This window comes from Gorilla gorilla, chromosome 2, assembly GCF_029281585.2.
Source record: "Gorilla gorilla gorilla isolate KB3781 chromosome 2, NHGRI_mGorGor1-v2.1_pri, whole genome shotgun sequence".
Taxonomy (NCBI): domain Eukaryota; kingdom Metazoa; phylum Chordata; class Mammalia; order Primates; family Hominidae; genus Gorilla; species Gorilla gorilla.
Genome location: NC_086017.1, coordinates 133724574 through 133750394, shown reverse-complemented (window position 1 = coordinate 133750394; position 25821 = coordinate 133724574). Strand labels below are relative to the sequence as shown.

Below are 25821 nucleotides of genomic sequence, written 5' to 3'. Positions count from 1 at the left end.
ATCTCAAAAAAAAAAAAAAAATTCTCTCTAGAGCCTCAGGATCCCTTTCAGTGGCTGCCCTAGGATGGGGTCAGGGAGGGAGAGAGGGCTTTGTTTGCAGGGCTCCACAGGTAAAAATGTACCCCACCCCACCACTTCAATAAGAGAAAGTTCAATTTTTATATATTTTATTTGTTTATGCCACTAAGATTTACTTTGGAAAAGGTTTGCATAATGGTTGAAAAATCCTAACTTTCTGTTATATAAGTTCTATTTCTATTACATAGAATTATCCATTCCACAACATACATTTTATTCTCTATTATGTAAATGTACCATTCTATTACATAAATGTATCATAATTTATTTAAACCACTCTCATTTGTTTCAAAATTTCTTTTACCAATGAATACTATTATGAACCTCCTTCTATTATACATATTCCTATGTCCTTAGGATAAATTTCCAGAAGTGAAGGTTTGCAGGTAGCAAGTACTCATCAGTGTTAGCCCTTAGGGTTAGTAACCATCAAATGAGAATACACTGCTGGTGGGAGTGTAACATATCAATCCCCTGAAGAGAATTTTGGCCATAGAAGTAGCTGTGTGCCTTAGGCTGGGCCATCTGGGGAAATCAGACACCCTGAACCCATCATCCTCACACAGGAACCTGTGAATATGTCTTCCTTGGACAGCCAACTGGACGAGCCTTGCCTCTGAGACTTGCAGCATTCCAAAAGGGGATCTTCCAGAAGAGGAGAGACATCCCGCCATTTCTACCAAACGATGTGTCAGTCACCTGGGTCCAGCATTTCAGGAGCTCCCTAGGAAGGAGTCTTTTAACTGGAGGTCCACCAGGCCTGTGCTCACTGGGGCCCCAGGCTCCTCCCAGGGCCCAGCTGTTCTGAGCCAGCCTGGCCTGCCACTCAGACCACTCCATGGCCCCCAGCTGCACTGCTAGGTCACCCTGATGACTCACTGAGAACCCTGCAGGCCAGCCCCAAACACGCTGCTCTGGAAAAGCCTCTCTCCTCATCCTGAGCTGCCAACAGGGCACTCACTTAGTCCTTGGGGGCTGCACCTCTAATTCTGTAGCTGTGCTGACTGGAGGAGGCTCAGGCTTTAGAGTCTGGAATGTGAACTCTGGAGTTTGTGGGAAAATTTATCCCTACCCATAAGGTCCTTCCACCAATCACCCTCCAATCACCCTAAAAGGGAGATGTTTCCCTAGGTTTGCACCCCAGTTTCCAGGGCTGGTAGGATACAGGACCCCCACCGTACTTGGACATTCCTAATCAGCTCTGCCCAGCACTGAGCACTCTCAAAAACAGAGGGTCCACTTCCCCCACCACCCCTGATAAATCTCCCTTCCGAGATTCCTAGGGGTGTAGGCTCCAAAGAGCTCACAGTACAAAAGGATATCCAATAAAAAGTGAATCTCCCATTCTTGATTCCTAGGCCCCAAGATCTCATTCCATGAGGCACCTAGAGGTAGATCAGGGACACAGACACATATATGTATGTTTATCATGTGTGTACATAAAACGCACCAAAAGTCGGCTTTGGCCTCGATATTCAGTAGAAATCTTTGAATTGGCCTTCAACCTCAGCTTTTGGAAGTCTCAGTAGCTGAATGCCTACCTCAATATTATTTATAATATCCCTGAGAGTTTGTGCTTAATCTACAGTCATCGTTACACAGGTTATCACTATATCTTTTTTTTTTTTTTTGAGACTGGGTTTTGCTCTGTTGCCCAGGCTGGAGTGCAGTGGTGTGATCATGACTCATTGCAGCCTCAGCCTCCAGGGCTCAGGCAATCTTCCTACCTCAGCCACCCAAGTAGCTGAGACTACAGGCGCATGCCACCATGCCTGGCTAATTTTTAAAAATTTTTGTGGAGATGGAGTCCCACTATGTTGCCCAGGCTGGTGTCAAACTCCTGGGTTCACACCATCTTCCCACTTTGGCTCCCAGAGTGCTAGGATTACAGGTGTGGGCCACTGCACCCGGTCTATCATTATATCTAATCAGCATATCAACATTAGTAATATGCACGAGGCATACCATTTAGATTTATTAATAGATGATACTCACTATAAATAGCAAATGAGTCTTGAAGTGAAATGAAAGTCTCTTTTATGCTTCATATGTTAAAATTCTCAGTCATTTGAACTACATATATTTATTATTATAAGATTAAAAAGCCACAGTAATTAATGTTTCACATAATGATGGTGAAGACTGCTAATTTTATGTTCAAAAACAATTAAGCACTTTTAAATAGCAAATAAATTGAGAAAGAGACTGAGAATTAAAAAGAATATTGAGAGAGAATGTTAGTGAGATAACTTTAGGAAGAACATTATCATCTCTGTAAGCCAATGAATGTTAAACAATTTTCAATAATACCAGTCAGAATAATAGATATTTGATTAAGTCATAACTCTAGTATCTGTCTAGTTTGGTGCATATCTCACATGCATTATGGTAAATAAAATCACCTTTAACAATTATGTTTGATTTTTGATACTTAATTCCATTTAGGTTATGAGTCTTTCAGGAATAAATTCTATTTGGGAATTCACATCTTATGAAAATGAATTTTTAAAAAAAGAATGTTAGCTTTTCTATCTCAACATTCCATAAGCAGAAAAAAATTGCAAAACCATGAACAATATCCATGACAAATCATCTTTGATTCAGACATAACAAGGGATATAAAGAGAATGAAGAAAAGAAAAAAAGCACAGGAAAATGTAATATCCGAAAAATACCTGGCTTCTCTCCCATTCTGAGTGGAAAGTGACCGTCTATTTCTTATGACAAAACTGCAGTGAAGGCCAGGTGCTGTGGCTCATGCTTGCAATCCCAGCACCTTGGGAGGCTGAGGCAGGTGTATCACCTGAGATCAGGAGTTCGAGACTAGCCCAGCCAACATGGTGAAACCCCATCTCTACTAAAAATACAAAACATTAGCTGGGCATGGTGGTGGGTGCCTGTAATCCCAGCTACTTGGGTGGCTGAGGCAGGAGAATTGCTTGAACCTGGGAGGTGGAGGTTGCAGTGAGTCGAGATCTCGCCATTGCACTCCAGCCTGGGTGACAAGAGCGAAGCTCTGTCTCAAAAACAACAACAACTGCAGTGACGTGATCACAGAGCCGTTTTGCAGCTGATCATGCTGAGTGATTACTGTTCTTGCACCATAAGGTCAAACTTAGAATTTGACCATTAGCAAAATTATAATAATAATTACATTCTTTGGGATGAAATTTCAGGTTAATTCTTGCATCCCAGGAGTTTCATTCTGAGATGGTAATATTTGGTTTTGACCCCAACTTTAACCCAATATTGATTTTAGCATTTGCCCAAGTGTGTGTTCTGGGCAACATATGGGCTCACCTGTACACACTATTCTGCACCAGCTTTCCCACTTAACAGTCTGTCACCTAGAGTGTTCCATGTCTGTCTTTCCCCCAACAATTGCCACCAGCATTTATTTAACCAAACCCCTAATGATGAACTTTTAGGATATTTTCAATCTTTTGTTACAATGTTGCAAATACTTTTTTTCTTTTTTTTTTTTTTTTTAATAAGACAAGGTCTCATTCTGTCACCCAGGCTGGAGTGCAGTGGTGCAATCACGGCTCACTGCAACCTCTGCCTCTGCCTTCCAGGCTCAAGCGATCCTCCCACCTCAGCCTCCTGAGTAGCTGGGACTACAGGTGCATGTCATCACGCCCAGCTAGTTTTTTGTAATTTTTTGTGGAGATGAAGTTTCACTATGTTGTCCAGGTTGGTCTCAAACTCCTGGACTCAAGTGATCCACCCGCCTCGGCCTCCCAGAGTGCTGGGATTACAGGCGAATACAGGCGAATACTATCCTTATATATATATACAGCTATAATGGCAGAATGAATTCTGAAAAAATAGAATTACTCAAAGAGTATACATGTTTTTAAATTTTGATAGATTTGCCCAACTCACTGTAACATTACCTTATATCTTTTCTTTTTATGTCTTTCTCTTATAGAAGTGATTCTCCACTTTTAGTGCAGGGTTCATTCTAGGGGAGCAAAAAAGTCGGCCAAAGTGACTTGACAGTCCCTGCAACTCCAGGCCCTTCTCATGGGAGAAGAGTCCCTTCTTCCTCCCATGGCCCTGGTTCCCCAGGAACCTGGTCAGATGTTCCTTTAGAGCCACACTACACCTGGTTTTGTTTTGTTATTTGGGTTTTTTGTTGTTGTTTTGTCTTGTTTTTTCAGACAGAGTCTCACTCTGTCCCACAGGCTGGAGTGCAGTGGTGCAATCTTGGCTCACTGCAACCACCGCCTCCCTGGTTCAAGGAATTCTCCTGGCTCAGCCTCCCAAGTAGCTGGGATTACCAGAGCCTGCCACGACACCCAGCTGACTTCTTGTGTTTTTAGTAGAGATGGGGTTTCACCACGTTGGCCAGGCTGGTCTCAAACTCCTGACCTCAGGTGATCCACCTGCCTCAGCCTCCCAGAGTGCTGGGATTACAAGCATGAGCCACCGTGCTCGGCTTACAACTTATTATTTTTTTTTTTTTGCCATCAAATCTTGCCTCTTTTGATGTCTTATGTTTCCTGGGTTCCTTTTCTTTAAAATATCAATTGGCTACGCAGATTCCAGCCTAAGTGTGACTGGTTGACCGTGCATAGAGGTTTTCAGGGTCTGACCTCAAAGAAGTCAGTGATGTTGGGGCTTTCAGGATCTATACCTGGGCATTTTGGGCAGAGGGAATCCCAAAGCCCTCGACACTGAAGCTGTCTGGGATCCTACGGCCCTCCCTTCTTCCACCCCTTTCCTTATCTCAGGAGTAGGGACAAGGCCCAGGGTTCCTGGAATTCCTCCCTGGTTCCCCCAACCCTCCGTTACCAGCACTTGTGATCTGGGCAAGGAATGGGGCCCTTCTGGCTGTTTAGGGCATCTTTTTAGACTTACAGAGTTCCTGTGTTCTCTTCATCTTCATTTTAATGTCCATATGGTCCCTAAATGGTGATAGAAAAGCTGTTATTGTCACTTGATGTGTGGGAGGGGCTTGAGACAAGTGGGCATGGGAAGACCAGACTTCCATCTCCACCCTAGAAAATGACAGGCAAATGGATATCTCAGTCACGGTTTTGTCATGTCCATTACTCCCAGGTTTCTGAAACAGCTCCTCCCACCCATCCTCCTCCCATCAGACAAGCAGTGTTGAGCTGGTCTTTGCACAGGGATGGCTACAGATTGGCTGCCTGCCACGGTGTGCAGTCTTGAAGGACCCTACCCAAAAGCCCAGAGGGAAATCAGCTAAGCCAGTCAGAGTGGCTGTCTGTGGGATCTGGGCTGAAGAATGAGGATAAGATAGGCTAGTAGCGATAGAAGAAAGTAGCAGAAACACCGAGACTGCGAGGGAGAAAGACCGGACTGGCTGAGATTGAGAGACAGGGAGGGAGAGAGAGAAAAGGTAGCTGGCCCCCTCTTGGCTCCAACCCATATCCAGTCGAATCACCTTCTTACGATGGCTGAAGTGACTCTATGATTCTTGTAACTGTAGGAGCTCTCTATCTCATGGACATCCACGGTGGCTCAGAACTCACTCTCCTGGACCAACTTCTCCCTCTACCCAAATACCCTACAAAGGAGATTCTTTGCCCAAAAGATGTTTCCATTGGCTTGGCCTATGATCTTTACTTTTAAATTCCCTTTCAGAGAAAAGAGGAGTTTGACACATTTGTGTTTGCTTTCCTGGGCCACATCCAGAAATAAACGGTCTATGTGCTGAGGTAAATCCAGTTCCCGGACATCTTATCTCCCCACTCAGAGGAGTGAATCCAGCTCTCAGCCAGCACCACACATGTTCCTGCTTGTTCGTTTCTGTGAAGTACTGTGGGGTAGAAGACTATTATTGTTATTATTATTTTTTTACCACATACTTTCTGAAAGATTTCCAAAACATTAGTTACACCCTCACAATTTTTATGTTGACATCTAGAATTTCTCATCGTAAAGAGCTGCAAAAGATGTAATTTCTGGCATATTGTAAATAGTGACATTTTAAAAATATAACTGTTCTTTTAAAATGTAGTCAAGAGAATCTAAAAAGTACAGCGTTTTAAAAAAATACAGAAAGAATTCTTGAACAATTGGAAAATTTGCTTTGTTCCTTTTACTCCTCGGAGTATCCTTCTACTTCCCCCACAGAATTTTATTTTAATGTAATACATTTTTAAGCCTGAAAGTCTTTCATTGTTCACCTATCATACTTCTCTGCAATGAAAATATGTATATGAATTATAATTTTAATTTTAAAAATATCTTATAAAATCTAAGTTTAAAAATGTATTTGGGATTAAGATATCCATGATTATTATTGATATCAAACATTATAAAGATATTTGAACTTTGACAATTATTAAATACAAAGTAAAATTTTAGAGAACAGAAGTTTAGAATAAACGTCACTTATTACCACAATGAGAAAAATTAACAGGAGAGAAAGACAATGTGTGCACAAGAGAGAGTGTGCGACACCTCAGAAGGCCAGTAAGTTCAGAAATTGAAAAATCATTGTTGTTAAATGAATTATTTACAGATGAAATCTTTTAGATTTTGGACATTGAAATCTATGGCAGAAATTTTTAAGAATAGACTAGTTGGCAATGATGAGAAGACTTGTGCCCAAGTAAAAGATGAATATGGATTTTATAGTATTTGATGATAATCTTTTGGCAGAATTTAATAAAAATGGTAAAACTTTTAAAAGAAAAATACGAGAAAATCTTTATGAGCTTGGGTTAGGCAAGGATTGATGTGACATCAAAGGCACAACAATCCATAAAAGAAAATATTGATTTATTGTACTTCATCAAAATTAAGAAAGACATTGTTAAAAGAATGAAGAGATAAGTCGCAGGCTAGGAGAAAACACTTGCGAATCCAGAACATATAAAAAATGATCAAAGCCCAATGAGACTCAGGCATGGTGGCACACACCTGTAATCCCAGGCACTCAGAATGCTGAGGTGGGAGGACTGCTTGAACTCAGGAGTTCAAGACAAGCCTGGACACAACCCTGTCTCAAAAACCAAACCAAGAAACAAAAATCCAGTGAGAAAAAAATAATCCAGTAAAAAAATGGGGAAAAGGTTTGAAGAGGCCCTCCACCAGAGCTGATTTAGGGGTGGCAAATAAACAAGTGGAAAGATGATCAACATCCTTAGTCATTAGGAAAATGCAAATTAAAACAATGAGATACCACAGCATAGTATTACAATGGGTAAAATTAAAAAGGCTGATCAGGCTGAGTGCGGTGGCTCACACCTGTAATCCCACTTTGGGAGGCTGAGGCGAGTGGATACTGGTCAAGAGTTCGAGACCAGCCTGGGCAACATAGTGAAACCTTGTCTCTCCTGAAAATACAAAAATTAGCCGGGTGTGGTGGCACGCACCTGTGGTCCTAGCTACTCAGGAGGCTGAGGTGGGAGAATCACTTGAACCCTGGAGGCAGAGGTTGCAGTGAGCTGAGATTGTGCCACTGCACTCCAGCCTGAGTGACAAGAGGAAGAGTCTGTCTCAAAAAATAAAAATAAAAAATGAAAATAAAAAATAAAAAGGCTAATCATACAAGGCATAGTAAGGATATGGGACAACTAGAATTCTTCTACACTGCTGGTGAGAATGAGAAATGAAACCACTTTGGAAAACAGTTTGGAAGTCAAGCATTTCAAAAGACAAAAATTATAACAAATTTAGCTTAAAGAACTTTATCTGTTTTATTTATTTATTTATTTATCTGTTTTATTTTATTTATTTATTTTATTTATTTATCTGTTTTATTGCCATTCTAGAATTGAGCAACACTTCATTCCATAAAATAGAGTAAGTATTCCAATGAGCTGAACAGAAGAGGCTGGCTTTATAGACAGAGAAGGGCTGAAGGAAGCAAAAACTAAGAGAAAAGAGTAGAGGTCATTTCAAAGTTACTTTCCATGTGATGGGGGACAGGGAGACAAAACAGGGGAAAGATAACTGGTTCCCGTCAGGTGACTTCAGGTGACTTTTTGTCATAAGGATGAAAACATGGAGAACTTCATTGTCATGCCCATTAAAGACTGAAACTGGCCTGTCTGGGGAATTGGCCGTTCTCTCTTCTGATTTCTTAGAAGGTCAGATAATAACTTATTTTCCGTTTGGTGATATGGAACTTTAGCATGAGTGACTCCATTTTTACTTTTAGAGTGGTCCATCGGGGCTTGGTGCAGGAGCTTAGTCCAAAACAACGGGTTGCTATAATCTGTATTTAACAGCATATGCTTACTATATGATCAGCCATCCCATTCCTAGGTTTTTCCCCAAGAGGAAGGAAAACATATGTCCACACAAAGACTTGTACACAAAGGCTCATAGCAGTTTTATTGATAAGAGCCAAAAACTGCACAGGATGCAAATATCCATCAGCACATAAATGGATACACACATTGTGATATAGCCACACAATGGAATCTAACTCAGCAATAAAAAGGAACAAACTATTGATACATGCAGCACCATGAATAAATCTCTAAATAATTATGCTGAGTGAAAGAAGCCAGACAAAAATAATTAGAACAACAGGACATACTGTATGATTCCATTTATATACAATTCTAGAAAATAAAAATGAATCTATAGTGACTGAGAGCAAATCGTGACTGCCCGGGGAGGGGGTATGGAGACAGGAGGGGTGGTAGGGAAGGAAGGGTATTAAAGGGGGTGGTGTTCACTATCTTGATGGTAGTGATGGATTCATGGGTGTGCACCTGTCAAAACTTTTATTTTACACTTCAAATATGTGAGGCTAACTGTATGTCAACTGTACCTTCATTAAGTGGTTAGAAAAGTATGAATAAATGTCCAAGAAAATGTAAAATACAAACTTACCTCTTACAATGTTCCTTTTACTCGAAGGTGTATTGTTCATCTGTACAGTAAGGAATAGGGAACTTCCTACCTTTGCCTCTTTGCAATACTCTCAAGGATGCCCCTGGGACACAGACCAAGGCACCAGAGAAGGAAGTACTGTCGAAGCTCCTCCTTACTACTGAGAATGGTGAAGAGGCAGAGAGGATGAACTCAAAAGCAGCATGCTTTATTCCAACCTGGAATATAGTTAGATAAGGTGTGCAGCCTTGACCCGAGTGTCACGTGGAAGAAACAAGGTCCTGCTGCCCTCATGGTTGCTCACTGATGCCCTCCTTGCCTTCTTTTCTCAGAACTTGCCTTCAGCGGTTTGGCGATCTTTCACAGTAGTTGGGAAACAGGAGAAGTAAGATTATTAAACAACAATTGCCATTCTTTCTGCTACTCCACTCTATAATCCATCTGAATCCTGAAAATCCCGAGTCAAAGCACCCCATCTCTAATGCCACATTGTCTGGGACAGAAATACATACAGAAAAGGGACAGATACAAAGCGCTACCCTGGACTCATCATGACAACTGTCGTAAGAGGTACCGTGGATGCACATTCTTAATCGTCTTCTCTCACTTTTTTCTGGCAGTGAGGAGGTTTTAATTTTACTATTAGTTTTTTTATTTTTATTTTTTACATCCAGGACCTCCGCAGCAGTGCTGCTAGGTGTGAGAGATGTGTCTGTTGCTTGTGAAGTGGGAACAGGGAGAAGGTGAAAGGGGAAGCGGGAAGCGGAACACAGCCGTGACCTCTTGTCAGCAGGCGCTGTCTTAGATCAGTTTTAGGAAAGGCAGTTCTTGCTTTCCTTCAGTCTCTCGGGCTTGTGAGCCTCTTGTGCCCCTTGCTCTGATCCAAGGGCCCCTGATGCTGAGGGATGACCGTGGACTTCCGAACTCCAGCCCCACTATTTACTGAGTAGCTGTGTGCTGCGTGACATGGGGGTGGTGACACCTACCTCGCAGGGGTTCTGAGAAGAGTAAATTGATTAAAGGACTTCGTGTAGCACAAAGGGCAGCCTCTACAAATCCATGGCCCTCGGAAAACCCCCTTCCCTCCACATTTGGATAAAGAGCTACCCAGCACCTACTGTTTCCTGGTTAGAGCCCGGGGCTCTGCAGCAGCCACATGGCCTGGGCTCAAACCCAGCTCCACCCCACACACCAGCTATTTGACCTGGGGCAGTTTTCTCCTCTGATGCAAAATGGAGCTAATAATAGAAACTACTCCGGGTTTGCTGTGAGGCTGAGGCATGGAAAGTGCTTAGAACAGTATCAGGCATAGAGCAAGCACCCAAAATTATCACCACTGTTACTGAGCTAAGCACTGGGGGTTCAGGCCTGTTTCCGCAATCTGAGTCATGGATATGTCAAAGTGAATGTGAAAAATATGATCTTCGGCTTCATAAAAATTGCTTTGTTGACAAAATTCAAAAATATAACCTAGCATCCTTTAGGGAACAAATGATACCCATCCAATAAATTATGCATGAAACAACTCTCTGAGACACCACTAGTGAAAAACGAAAGTATCCCTTATAGAGCCTCCCCATCTCCATTTATATCCAAATGAGAATTTGCCTCCCTCCCTCCAGCCCTTCCTACATCGTCTCCTTTCTGTCTTTTGCTAGAATTAAGAATTGAATGGTCTTAAATATCATCAAGTCGTGTGTGTGTGTTTTAAGTTTTTATTTTGGTAGAGATGGAGTCTCACTACGTTGCCCAGGCTGGTCTTTAAGTCCTGACCTCAAGCGATCCTCCCGTCTTGACCTCGCAACATGTTGGGATTACAGGCGTGAGCCACTGCACCCCGCTATCAGGTCCAGTGTTTTATATAAGAAAGAACTAAAGAGGTGAAATAGGGCCGATTCATGCCAAGGGCATGTGGTTTGTAAGTAAAGAACAGGAAGGGGAAGAGGTCAGTGTCACTCACTCTCCTGTCACCCTTCTCACCTGAGCAGAATCCTGAAATGCATTAATTTGCTAGTAGACCCTATGGGGCTGGCTAAAGAACTAACCTGGGGACACATATCGGGAGCTAAAGTCTTCATATCTGAACAAAGTAATGTGCTTTCTGGGTATCTTTTCTAACAAAATCATCAGAAACTAGGATAAATATACAATGGGTATTCCCCAGAATCGATCTCCTCAGGAACAACCTAATGTCCCACAATAAAATGAAATTTTAAATTATGTTTCCTTGTTATGGGAAAATGTTCAGGATATAATGTTAAGAATATAAAACAAAAACACAGTACAATCTGTACTATATTAAAAGACATTTACAGCAAGAAGAAAGCATTACACTTTTCTGTATTTAAAAATGTCTTTAATAGCTGTTTTTTGTTTTAAACAGGGTCTCACTCTGTCACCTAGGCTGGAGTACAGTAGCAGGGTCACTGCTCATTACAGCCTTGAACTCCTGGGCTCAAGCTATCCTCTTGCCTCTGCCTCCCAAAGTGTTGCGATTACACGCATGTGCCTGGCCCTGTGTATTATTTTATAATGGAAAAATTATTTTTAAAAATCAGGGTAAGAATTCTGTTTCCTATATGGCATTAAGATAGATACACTGTGTGTTCACCCAACCAGCATTGATTGAATAGACGCTGAAGACTCAAGAGGGAAGGGAGGGAAGAAGGCCAGGAACACGTATGAGGCAATCAAAATGTGCCAGGAGCTTTGTGCTCCTCACTCTATTCCAACACCATAAAATCCAGGCAAAGGTAAATGTAATTATCCCCCTCCTTGATTTTATGTTTTTTAAATGAATGAGGACAGGGGATTTCCAAAAGAGACAACGGAATCCCCGTCTCCGGGCTTGCTGCGGAGGAGAAGGATTTGGCCCAGCCGCCTCTGCTTCCTTGCTCGTATTTTTTTTCTCACCACATCTTGCTGCCCGAACGCTCAGGAAGCTTTGGCTCCACTTCTACTGCCATTTGGAGTTTGATTAAAAACAAAATGCGGACCACGTTATCACAAGTGCTTTCAATACATGTTTATTGCAAAACCACAAGCACAGTAACCATAATGTCAACATAACCGTATTTCCTAACGGAACAGGAGATCGCCATGCCTAAGTGCGTGCGTTTTCCAAAGAAATGGCGGCTTATTTGGAAGCTCACACGCTGCAAGTGATGACGAGAAGCCCTGTTGTGAACTAGGAGTTCTAAACCATTAAACATTTAATTACCACTTTGGCAAAGCAATGCACATTACCATTTCTACAATGGAACAGCACAGAGATTTTAAATGCATCTTTATTTTTTAGAATCTTCAGTATTCACAACGTGTAAAATGAAGCAGCATTTTAAGTAAAGCTCTATGCCAAAACAGTTTCTTAAAAAGTCTGGATTAAAAAGAAGGAAAACCACACATGAATAATATTTATCAGTGCTCACAGTTGACACTAACTATAGTTTTTTAAAAGAATAAAAATACTCAAGACTTCAACATTTCCTTACAAAAGTATACTTGGCCATAAAATAAAAATCTATAAAACCCCAAATATTACAAAAGTAAAATGCAAAAAAATTTTGTATACAAATGTAATACAATCTTTACATGGTAAGGATTATTTAAAAACACACAGAACACTTCGTAAGTGTGGATGTGTTTGGGAGCTGAACTCATCACACACCTCTGCTCTGACCATTGCACAGACCTAGCAGGTGGCAGAGCAGGTGCACGGCCCCTGGCATCAAGTCTCAGTGTTGGCAGGTTTTAAGCTCCCCCCGCACCCATTCATACTTGCATCATCTCTTGTGCTGGAGAAGCTTGCTCAGGCATATGGGGTGTCACAGGAGCTGCGGCACCTGCCTTCCAGGAGCCTGTATATAACCTATATCCTCGTGTTACTGCTTTAAAATCAGGCCCTGGAGCTGGGAGGACTCTCAAGAGATGACCCTGTCCTCTGGGCCAGTCCTGACCCACTCTGGCAGTGAGTCTACCGCAGCCTGCTGGAGCACTATTTCACCCTGGCAGTCAGAGGGTTCCACTGCAGCCATTTCTGCCAAAAACCTCTCCCAGGATGGACCCAGATCCCGAACAGAAAAGGACTTTGTTCTTTCACTTCTTGATGCCCTCTTCAAAGGAGTCAGAGGCATCAAGTGTCACCTGGGACTGGAAAGAAGGGAAAGGGGAGGGGATGAGTTGGAATGAGACTCAAGGCCCAAGGCTGATGGGAAGGGATGGGGGTCTGTTGGGCATGCTAGGACCCACCAGCGTGGAGAGTGCTGCAGGCTCCCCCACCAGCAGAGGCCTCTACTCTGGGTTTCTGCCATAATTCTATCTCCACTGCTGGCCTTCCTGCTCTGACTGTAATGTGGTGCAGAGCCATGAAAGACAGACAACTAATGGCAATGAGGCCAAATACACCTTGGCTCGAGAACAGACAGGGAGAACAATAAAGTGCTTGGGCTTTGGAGAGTGATTTTGGTTGGAGAAGCTTTCTGGCTTGCTTCTAGGTATGTGACTGAGAGAATGGAGGCAGACGGAAAAGTCTGGATGGAATAGGAGATAGTAGCTTTACTTGGATCGAAATCCCCTTAGACTACCAGAGATTTCTCTGCATCCAAGAATTGGTATGAAAAGTAATTACTCTGGCAGAATGCATGAAACACAATAAAGTAGGAATAGAAGCATGCCTTCAATCAGAGAACATTTCTTTAGAGGGGTGACTGTGAAAGTTAAAGACTTTTGAAGAAAACACAGCTCTTCCCAGGCTGCAGTGGATGTCTAGATTCACACTGCGTTCTCAGAGCACAGGAACCTCCACTATGCCAGACGGGGCATCTGTAAGGCCAGCTTCCCCAGATGGCTGGTTCTACCTTCTAGAGTTTCCACAAGGCTTGGAGTCAGCTGCTCACATTTAAGAGAAGGAAGGAAGTGTGAGATGTGAGGCTGCTTCCCCACCTCCACCTCCACAACTCTTCATGCTGGGGTCCTTTGCCCTGACTTGTTCTGCCTGTTTCCCCTGTCACTCTGTTTCTTGACCCCTCCCTCCCTCACACCCTCATTCTTTGAAAGCAAGACCTTCTAGTGCAAAGGGGAGTGGCTCTGGAACTGATGACAGAGGGAGGTTGTAGAATCTCTATCCCTCGAGAGCTGAAAAGGCAGCTAGCCAGACCCTCTGCAGGCAGGATGTGCTTGGAGGCGGGAGGCTGGGCCAGATGACTTGGTGAGAATGAGCCAGCTTCAGAGTTCTGCTTTCCAGAACCTGCTTCCACCACAACTCCATGCCTCCAAGCCTCCTCCTGTACTTTGGCTTGGCACACATATTAACAAATACGTCTACAGGTCTGGCTTCTATTTCAATACTCTTCCACTGCGGTCTCACAGATCTCCTTACATGGTTCCTGTCTCTCCCTTGGTAGGAGGCTCTTTTGGCCTAATCCCATGCCTTAATGAATGAATGCTGGCAGATCTGAAATCTCTGAAAGCTTGTTAGCTTTCCCTAAAAACCTTTTCACTTATTTTCAAGCCATCAAAACAGATTTCTCTGCCTTTCCCTTCAAAGGCTGTCCAGCGGCATTTTTTTTTATTCTAAGAAGGTCACACATAACTATATATTGATTAGGGACAGCATGGATTTTTAATGGCCCAAGGAAACAGGATTTAGAACATATTTTCCCAAGAAAGTAAGATCCCGTACAGGAACCAAGACAGCTGTACAGATGAGCTACAAAGCTTCCAACAGCCCTTTTGGGGGTGTTGCTGGCTTTGAGTTAGGTTTTATGAATGGACTCACTGGAATGCAAATCTGAGGGCCAGGAGCCTGATTTGTTTGCTTCTGCACCCTCAGTGCCTAGCCCAGTGGCCATCATGAAGTGGGAGCCCAAAACATGCTGGTGAATTATTAAATTATTAGCTACAGATTCCTCAATCCTGGTTCTTTTTTAAAAAAAATCTTAATACGATCTGCTTTTATGATAAAATCCATGCCTGACTTTAGAGTGTTCATTATGTTCAAATTGTATTACAAAGTAGAAAAGATCATAGTCTGCTTTAAGATGAGAGAAACAGTTTTCCTGAGAAAAATTAAAGCTTTTAAAAAAAACATGAATGAAACTTCAGGACCTAGATAACCAAGAATTTACTGGTAAAGGAATACTGACAAAAGAGTGAAAAGGCAAGGGAATCAGCAGATGGTTCAATAGAGTAACCTTTTCCCAATTAGATGGAAGGACAATTATAGGCAACAGAATATAGCACGGAGCTTCTGGGCCTAGGTGGTCTATATTAAGCTTGAGTAAAAAAAGAACAAATACGGGGACTTCTCTATTCTGAGATAGAAAAGGGTCAAACATTAGGACTAAGGTATCAATTGATTTCTTTTTCCTGAAAAGGTCAAGTGCAATTGGCAAAAGAGGAGGAGGGAGGCCCATGGGTAGGGATTCTTTGGGACATGGGGCAAGGATCCTGGAGCCAAAACCCAAGGGACAGCGGAGGTTTGGAGGAGAGGGATGGCTTTACTGGGGACACCTGTATTACTTACTACAATGATTTCTCAGCAATAACTCATTGATCAGGAAGAGTGAGTGCAATGCGAATTAGTGAATTCAGGGAAGGACTAAGAACCACCACCTTCAACACACACACTGAACTCTACTGAGCAGGCCCTATTCTTCCTATGGCAGGTAAGATGGGATCGACTCCCTCTCATGACTTCTTCCAGGCACTTTCTGAGTCACAGACCTAAACAGAAACAGGTAGTTTTGTGTGTAGGCCAAGGAAGTGATTTTGTTTGGGACTTGTGGATGCAGTGTATTAGGATGGAGGCGGGATTTTCTTAATGCTTAATTTTCACAAGCCTCCAAAATGACGTATTTCTGGTGGGGAGGGAAGTAAATTCAGAACCGGGGGCATTTGTAGTAAATGAAATAATTGGCAGGAACTAAAACCTGCCCTTTTTAGCATTCTTTGGGTTTCTGCAAAGGCTCAGGGGGCTGGGACTTCACTAGCAATACATCAAGTGTGATTAGGTTTACTCACACGTATAAACCTGAAGGGTTTCTGCAGTCTCCAGCCCCCAAAGTAGCCCTGCTCTATGTGGCTACCTGATATCCCAAATTCTATCATTAGAAAGCCCCCTTTTGGTATTTAGTCTTTGTTCTTGTTAGTATTCAAATTCCCCTTAGAAAGGAGACCCACAAAGCCTTATGAGTGTATGCATCTTAGCATGTATGCATTTGTTAAATTTCGTCTTAAGAGAAAGCTGGGGTACCAACAACATTCCCAATTTCCCATAGGAGTAATAACCAATTCCTCAGCCATGGAATGATGGTAGGGTTGGGATTCCTCATGCAAAAATTAATTCTGTGCCTCCAGACAGATCCAGATCTTACTCATGAAAAGAATATCAGTGGGACAGAATGTCTTTTCCTTAAAATCAGTTACGGTTTATGATTTGAGAACAATATATGGGCTCCTGTTATGCATAATTATTTGGGAAACTGTCACTAGCTCTTTGTAATTGTTAGTTCAGGAGTGTCTTTGTTTTTTTAAAAAAAACCTTCTGGCTAGGCACGGTGGCTCATGCCTGGAATCCTGGTACTTTGGGAAGCCAAGGCAGGAGGATCGCTTGAGGCCAGGAGTTCGAGAATGGCCTGGCCAACATGGCAAAACCCCATCTCTACTAAAAATACAAAAATTAGCTGGGTATGGTGGCGCATGTCTGTAGTCCCAGCTACTCGGGAGGATGAGGCACGAGAATCCCCTGAACCCGGGAGGCGGAGGTTGCAGTGAGCCAAGATCACACCACTGCACTCCAGCCTGGGCAACAGAGCAAGACTCTGTCTCAAAAAAAAAAAAATCTTCATTTTTCTGATTATCTTTCACTGCCATGTAATTGTACATATATAAATTACTCTGCATACAGAATGAATAGAAGTATACATGGATGAAGGAACGAATAGATATAACAGTCTGAAAGTTTCCCTAATGCTGGCACCTGTAACACATCACTAACAGGGCCTTGTAGAAGTTCCTTATTGGTTTGAGAAGATAATGTATAAACTGGGAGTACTGGTGGAAAAGTATTGCACTCATGTTTTCTACTTTTTGGTTGTGTGTGACCAAGGGGTATAGATCAGAGAACTGTAAAACTTTTCAGCAAAAAGAAACATCTTCTCTGACCCTCCTATTTCAGAAGTGAGGAAGCCAAAGTTCAAAGAGAACAGATGACTTGCCCAAAGCCCCATGTCTTCAGCCATGCAGAAGACAGACGCCCAGACTTCCTGACACTGAGGTTGGTCTTCTGGTTCACTTCTCTCTCTCAGAGCTATTAATATTATGTTCACATTATAGTCACGAGGAAGTCTTGTTGGCCGGACATGGGGGCTCACGCCTTTAATCCCAACTCTTTGGGAAGCTGAGGTGGGAGGATTGCTTAAGTCCAGGAGTTCAAGACCAGCTTGGGGGAACATAGTGAGATCCCTTCTCCACAAAAAATAAAAAATTAGCCAGGGGTGGTGGCATGCGCTTGTAGTCTTAGCTACGCAGGAGGCTGAGGCAGGAAGATCACTTGAGCCCAGTAGTCTGGGGATACAGTGAGCTATGATCATGCCACTGCACTCCAGCCTGGATGACAGAGACTGTCTCAAAACAAACAAACAAAAAAACTCTTGTTTACTAACACTTGAGTACAGATCATTCCTTGACATGCTGAAACTTAGCTCTTATTCTGTAAAATATCTGCACAGTTTACTGGAAGAATCTGACCATGTGGAGATGCCATCATTGCAAAGCAACTTACAATTCTTTGATGCCTTAACTAAAGATGTAAGTTCAAGGATTGGCTTTACTATCTGACCCAACAGTTTTGATTTCTACAAGTGCAAACCCATGCTGCCTCATGATGAATCCAACCAAACCAAAGGACTCGTATCTCGTTTGATCTCATTCTGGTGAGCAAATGCAGTACCCCGACCGGGCTCCCAGAATGCTATCTCAACATCAGATGACAGATTTTTCTCTTATTGCATTTGATAAATTTAATAAACCCTGTGTTTCATATATAAAGTCCTTTGGGAAAATAAACAGCACCTGCAGCTTATCTCCTCCCACAGACACTGAAAAAGCAATTTCTTCTTATTGAATGTGGATGCAGCATAAGATTTCATATGTTCACGTACAGGGCTCACATGAGGGGGGCTACCGCACAAATGGAAACACGAAGGTGCTGGGCACCTCTCCAGCTTTACAGACTGCACATGCTTTGGTCATGTTCATATTTAAATAAGAATCAACTGGTATTTCTGAATTAGAAGAAATCTAAGGGAACATTTTTGTTCACTCCCTCATTTTAGAGATGTTGCTAAAGGAGAAATGAAGTGACTTGCTCAAGGTCAAATAGCTGAAGTCACCAGGCCAGGGTTAAGAGCCAGACCCGTGGGCTCCTACACCAGTGCTCTTTTTCTCTGTCCTCTCTAGTAGGGTCCATGAAGAATCTGCATGCCCGGCTCTCTCCTCTCCACCGCTGGCAACTCATAAAATCTGGGTGTCAAACAGCTCGCTCCCAAGCATTGTCAGAAATAAGAAGACACCATCAGAAAGGGGAAAGCTGGATGGGCAAGAAGACAGGAAAGGAAAAAGTGACCAAATGAAGCTCAGCTTCTGGCCTGCTACAGTTCATCATTTCTACTGACAGTTTGAAAGTTAGGAAAGACACAGAAGTTGACCAGGAAACAATAAGAATTATCAGAATCTCCATTAGCTATTTTTTTAAAAAACGAAATTGCACAAGCCAGGCTGGGCAACATGGTGAAACCCCATCTCTACGAAAAATATAAAAAATCAGCTGGCATGGTGGTATACACCTGTAGTCCCAGCTACGTGGGGGGCTGAGGCTGGAGGCTTGCTTGAGCCTGGAAGATTGAGGCTGCAGTGGGCTGAGATCACACCACGGCACTCAAGCCTGAACGACAAAGTGAGACCCTGTCTAAAAAAAAAAAAAAATTGCACAAGTTTATTCTCTTGGCTTCTGTTTTCTATAATATTGTGTGCCTCTGCAGAGACAGGGAAGCCAAGAAAGTCCTGTGGAGGAAATCTATATGGATTTCATAGGTCGGTTACTCCTTTCTTTTCTCACAGTACAGGGAGCTTAGTTGATGGTGTTAAGAACAGAAATTGTATTTCCAGTAAGAAAACACAATAGTGCATATTGGAACTCAACTCAATAATGCATATTGGAACTCACTTTTGAACTTTAGAATATGATAAAGCTTGATCGTACATAAGCAGGTCTGTGAAACATCTATATTAACCACAATATGCTACATCTGACAGATTCATCTGGGAGAGAAATAAGGATCTCAGAAACTTCTGCTTCTGCCCATAAAGTTTATACCAATATGGTCCAAGAAAGAGATCCCTAGGTGACTCGATTTTAAATGCCCCCCCGAGTTTTTATACATAAATATGTAAATGCATACACAAGTTTCTTCTGAAAGAATGAATGATGATACCCTCTGGAGAGAATGGATTAAACAGCATGTTTGTATGGAGGTAGACTTTACTTTCTATTCCTGTACTATTTTATAATAGTTATACACTCATGTATTTCTCATGTAATTTTCAAAACTCTAAAAGAAATGAAAAAAAATTACTTAAAAGAATTACTTATGGCTAACACATTGATCATTTAGGGATAGAATGCTGGTCTAGGAGCCAAGTGATCTGCTAAAACCTGGCTGTGTCATTTAACCTAAAAGGTTCTCTACTGATTTGTAAAATGAGGTGGCTGAATTAGATCATTTCTTTGATTCTATGATCCTTCTGGGTAAATGGGAAAGCCAATTTGAATTAGATGAAGTCTAAATTAAATAGTGCTTTAAAAGAAGTATCATTTTCTAACATTAAGGTAAACTGACAGTTTCTCCAAGTTATCCTTGCCATTTTGTTCAAGGTTGCAGAAGCTGCCTTTATAAATCAGAAGAATTTATAAAGTAGGGAATGCGAAGAGTTCTGTGATGTTTGGGTTGATGTTCTGGTATCCCCTTTGGAGTCCCAAGCCTTACAAGGTACTATGTCCAGCAAGCACGTTTAGAGTTAAAATAGCTTGATGTGTTTTGATCATTTCATCAAAGCTACTGAAATCAATTCTATGCTTTCATTTTTTAGGTAGGTTAAAAAAAAGTTTAATTCTCCCTTGTTGAATGAACAGAACAGCTGGGGCTGGGTAGCTTTTTTTTCTCTCTTTTTGAGAGTGGGCTAAGATGGAAAGCTACTGTTTGAGGCATATCAGATTCTAGAGCACAACCAAAAGACCACATAAAGCAATTAGCCCATATTCTAAAAATGCAACAAGTAATAACTATAGAAACTTGTTAGAGACCTTTGAAATTCCCATATCAAGGAAATACTCGAACTTCTAAGGCTTAGCTGTGAGAAGACCTGTTAAATCTTTCTGGAGCACCTGGGCTTACTCGTGTTCTGAGCTTGCTAGCGTCTCGTTCAGGAGAGGAAAGACTGAGCGTATGGCCTTATTTCCTATTTGGGAATGAGAATGGATTTCTGCTGGGGATCCTGGAGAGGGGTTGAAGGTGAAGAAGCCTGTGTCAGAAAGTCAGTTCGAGAAAGTGGAAGGTCTCAGGGACAGAGCTGAGGTCAGATTCATCCAAGGGTTGAGAAAGGTATCTGACGAGTCAGAGCCTCAGAAAATCATAAAGTGATCTAAATCCTGACCACAAACAAATGTAAATCAGAGAGACTGAGGGCCATGTAACTGCCTGTATCACTCCCATCCCCCTGGCCAGAGATGACACCCTCCAAGGGACCCCTACGGGCCTCTGTATTAGTTCCTGGAATCCTCTCCTAAGTTTGAGGTTCCATCTGAACCAGAAGGACACGTGAGGAAATGAGCTCGACAGCCAAGATGTCTGCTGAGTGAGCAGGCCACCCTGCCTCTACTGAGCACAAAGTACCCCAAAGCCCACTGTAAAGTCCTGTTCCACTTTCTTGAACTGACTTTCTGACACCCAGAAACATTCCCTCTGAGTATTGCTCACATTTCCTAACAGACCAGCACACTGTCTGATAGTAAGGAAATAAACTATCTTGTCCCTTCTGCATGAATATAATTCCAAATCAAAGTGGAATTGCATTTTTCTCCGATATTCATAAAATAGGTTTGATAAAATGTTCTCATAGTTTCCTGCATTTCTTTTTTAATATGACATTTTCTTCATATCACAGCTTTAGTACTTGCCTTAATATGGCAAAATGATAGTAATTTCTGTACTTATTTCAGGGACAAATGTGCAATGTGATTTTTTAAACATTAATTTAAAGCAAATTTGCTATGCATTTTTATTCAATCTTGAGCCTAAAGTGAAGCTTGTACTTATGCAAACAGTAAGATGAATGCCTGGATTTTAGTAAAATAGTAAAAAACAAAAAACAAAAAACAAACAAACAAAAAACTAATTAAAAGTTAAGTAGATGGGGATTTAATCTCTTCAATTTAAAATCCCTTAGCTTAGATCTCTCGTTAGAAGGGTTTCATAAAAATAAGCTGTAAACATTCTCCATAATTAAACATGAGTACATGATCTATGAAAACACTGGGCCCTCAGGCCATATATATTTAAATATACAAAATTACATTTGTATTTGATTCTCTCGTAATTAGCTCCATCCTCCAGTGAAATGCATTTGTGGATACAACTGTCTTGCTCCTATACCTCCACCAGGGATCATATTAAAAAATGCTTCTTCCCATAAACTGTGAAGTATTAATTGATAAGCCACAGGGAACCTGCACTACAGCATGTCCTTACCAATTAATATTGGTGTTGACTTAGTTTATGGGATTGAATTATTCATCAGAATCTTTTTACATGATGTCATTGCAACCCAAGGGCTAAGAGCTGTCAGAGCATCTTCAGGATAGTGACGGAGAAAAGAGAATTTTACTTATAAACCAAATAATCACCTTAATCCTTGTACTTCCTATACTCAATAATGGAAGCTTACTGTTAAAGCCCTATCATTTTTTAACATGAAGGTATGCATGCACACCCAAAATGGTCTAAATTAAGCTTCTGTGAGGTAGGAAAAAAACACCTGGTTTAGGAGTCAGAAACTGTGAGCCTCAGTTGTACTTTACCTCTCTAGAATCGTTTCTATAAATTCTAAAATGAGGGTTTGGATTAGTGAAGGGTTAAGATTTCTTTCAGCTGTAACATTTCATTAGGATTCTATAATGGTTTGAAAGTGCAAAGAAAGCAGCTGGTCTATTTTGATGCATGATAGAAATAAAAACAAAAAGAAAATATGATTTGCAATATTCAAGTAAATGATGTGTAATCTTCTCCCCACCCCCAAGCCTTTTGGTTCCCTTCCTGTCAGGTTTAGTATATGAAATTTTTGATCACTTAAAACAGTTGCAGTTTATAATTAGAACAATTACCTGCTGGAGGGGTAAGCACATACAAACAAAGTACAGGGACTCGTCTCACCTCATGTATTCTAAAAATAAGAATTCTGAACAATGCAAGAATTTTTAATCACTACCACTTGGGATGTTTTGAACTAAATAGTCATTTAGGTAATACTTTTAGAGTGTTATTCTACTTTGTGTTAAAAGAAGAATTAAGCCTGGTGTGGTGGTGCCTGCCTGTAGTCCCAGCTACTCGGAAGGCTGAGGTAGGAGGATCACTTGAGCCCAGGAGTTTGAGTCCAGCCTGGGCAACATACTGAGATCCTGTCCCTTAAAAAAAAAAAAAAAGTGCAATTAACCATAATTAAAATGTTCTACACAAGAAATCTTACTATTGCAGAACGTTATACCACAACATCCTCAAACATAATAGTTCGGACTAAAACCAAATACCTTATAATTCTTCCCTCTCCTTTCTCTCTTCCCTCTGAACAGGAAGGGGTGGTGCTTATTTAGCATCCAGGTCATGGTCTACGGATATCCTTAATGGCTGGCTTTGAATCATCTTCAAGGAATCCGCCTTCTTGGCCTGGTGTGGTGGCTCACGCCTATAATCCCAGCACTTTGGGAGGCTGAGGCGGGTGGATCACTTAGGAGTTTGAGACCAGCCTGGGCAACATGGAGAAACACTGTCTCTACTATAAACAGAAAAATTAGCTAGGCATGGTTGTGCGTGCCTGTAGTCCCAGCTACTCGGGAGGCTGAGGCGGGAGGATCACCTGCATCTGGGACATGGAGGTTGCAGTGAGTTGAGATTGCACCATCACAGAGCAAGACCCTGTCTTAAAAAAAAAAAAAAAAAAAGAGAATTCTGCCTTCCTTTTATTTCATTTTTATTTCAGAAGAATAACAGAATTAACTGGAACTAAGTCTAGCTTTTGTTTTCTTCTTCTCTTTAGCAAGTTCCTTAGTTCCTTCAGTCCTTCTGCTAAGTGAGCAGAGTGTTTATAAAGAGAGACGATTTAAAGATGACTGAAGACAGATGTTAAATTTGAACGGTTTCTTACTTCCCTAGTTTCACAAGTTAGGGTCTTAGAAGTTGCCACGCAGTACTAGGATACTCCTCTAGGACCGAGGTGAGTTAATGCACAGCCTTGTACTTGCTAAGGGGGAGGGGAGACAGACTTGGGAATCTGCATGTGGGTGTGTCATGGCGCACACAGGTGCAGAGAGGAGCAGGGCCCAGTGCTGCCCAGCTTTCCTGAACCTTCACCACCTTGGCTGATAACAGCCACTTGCACTCTGTCCAGGAAAACACAAAAGTATATATACTTAGCTGACAATGAAGGTTCAATTTCAAGTGAGGAAAAACAAGAAGAAGGGCTGGAGGAAGCTGAGAATAATAAAGGTATAGCAGTATTCTCGACTTTTTGGGAAAAGGGTTGGTTTTTCTGTGTGAGGGGAATGATGTAAATATGAATAGTGGTGATACCATACTCTCACTGCAGTGTATTTTACGTCACAGTGAAATCTGTGTCTGACAGCCACTCAATGTGGAACTCTTATTTCTTAAAAAGCTATCATCTGTAGAAAGAAGATAGGTACTGGCAAAATGCTGCCCTCTCAAATATGCTGACTCCACAGAGAACGGAGTATTTTACAACCTAAGCTGAAACACAGGATGTAATTCAGAAATCATTCGACAGAGCTGAAAGTTTCAATGTGATAAATTATTATTTTTAAACGAGGGTCACTGAATAAAATCTAACCCTGGTAAATAATTGTTGGCTCTGGACATTACATCTCATGCCACCATATACAGGCAGAAGACACAGTATGTCCATGTGACTTGTCATTTCACTTGTAACAAAGTGCTAGATCCTAATGGAATTACATTTTTTCATACAATATTTAATGTAATCATATTAAACATTTAGTCACCCTCACATAATTATTTAAGGGCCTAGTAGATGAAATTGTATTTCACAGAAACAAGGATAAGTTGAGATGGAGACACAGTGCCTATGCTCAGAAGTCACTGGAAAGCACCTGATCACCATAGTAAAGATGGCCAAGGGCTTCTGACCTGATTAAAATAAGGAGTCATATAAGAAATGGCTTTATTAGAAAAAATGTAGTGTACACGTGGCTAATTTCTATCATCGATATACCTCTTGGCTATTTTATCATTAAAATTGGATACAGGGTTTGAACTTCTTTAGAAGTTAGTGGCATATCTTCCTATTCTGATATGTGACTTAGGGAAGGCGTTATCTGCATATGATAGACACCCTTTATTTCTTTTCATAATTACAAGTAATCAGTAGTTTAGCACTGGCACAAAACAGAGAGAGAATTACTTAGGTAGTGCTTTATGTGTAAGAAGTCACACTTCCAACCCCAGAAGCAGGCACAGGTATGCCATCTGTAGAGTTTTAAAATCCCCTATTATCACTCAAGTCTCCCATTATTATTACCTAGTAGTAATCAAATTAATGTGATAATCTGTAACCTAACAAAACCTCTGAATGAAGTTTCTTTCTTCTCCCTCTTTTCCTGTTAGATGTGCAATTCCGAGCAAATGTGCAGTGTGCAGTATTGATTTCCAGCCTCCTTTTAAACTCCTTCAAGTCTGTGCTATTAAACGGAGACAACCACATCAAGATAGAGTCTGTCATAGGATTCCCTGAAGCACAGAATGAGGAGGAGACTGAGCAAACACGACCCGGGAAGGCACCAGTTGAACCAAGACAACTCTGTAAGACAAAAAAACATGCAGTTTTAAACATTCATGTATCACCAGCAGACCACCACCTGTATGCCGGAAGGAATCTGCTCTGCATTAAAAAGTACTTACAATAAATGTACTCTGGAAGGCCTAGAAACTGGCTTTCAATAAATAGTGACAATCTGGAGACTAAGTGATGTGTGTAATATATGACGGGGCTTCCATGTGGAATATTTTTAATCAATATTGTTCATAACTTTTTATCAATTTAATCCACCTTGACTTTGGTTACAAAATAAATTACTTCAAAGAAAAAAATCAATCACCTTTAAATGTTAGTTTGATAATTATTTTTTAAGTACCCTCTATCATCATCACTCTTGTCCCTGTTTATAAATATCTGATGGATTAAAAAGACAAATACGAAAATCATCTGAATTTTGAAATAACACTTTTATATGTTTTGGATAGAAATATCTATTTCTCAGCAAAAACATTAAGTAGAAATCACTGTAAAATAGATGAGAAAATATATTTAAAAATAAAACATACAAAAAAATCAATCATAATTCTGCCCCCAGAGAGATCACTGTGAATATTTTGGCTTATTTCTTTCTAGTCTTTTTCTCTACCAGCATGAATGGTTATATATGATGCCAATTATTGGAAAACCTATTGGCATCATCTGAATGGGCAATTCTGTTGTTGTTTGATTTAATGTGTCAAGAACATGGTTCTTCAGAAATGCTCTCTCATGAATTCAGGATTCTCCAACAAGACAATC

The 25821-nt window shown here is 41.3% G+C and overlaps 1 protein-coding gene across 1 annotated transcript in view; it reads right to left on the bottom strand.

Annotated features, from left to right (window-relative positions):
• Nucleotides 1-12170: 12170 nt before the first annotated feature.
• Nucleotides 12171-25821, bottom strand: part of SLC49A4 (solute carrier family 49 member 4) — a 96952-nt gene continuing 83301 nt past the window's right edge. The window contains exon 9 of the mRNA XM_004036182.4: nucleotides 12171-25065. Within this exon, the coding sequence (XP_004036230.1) occupies nucleotides 24950-25065 (116 nt within the window). The 3' untranslated portion in view covers nucleotides 12171-24949. The remainder of the gene's footprint in view (nucleotides 25066-25821) is intronic.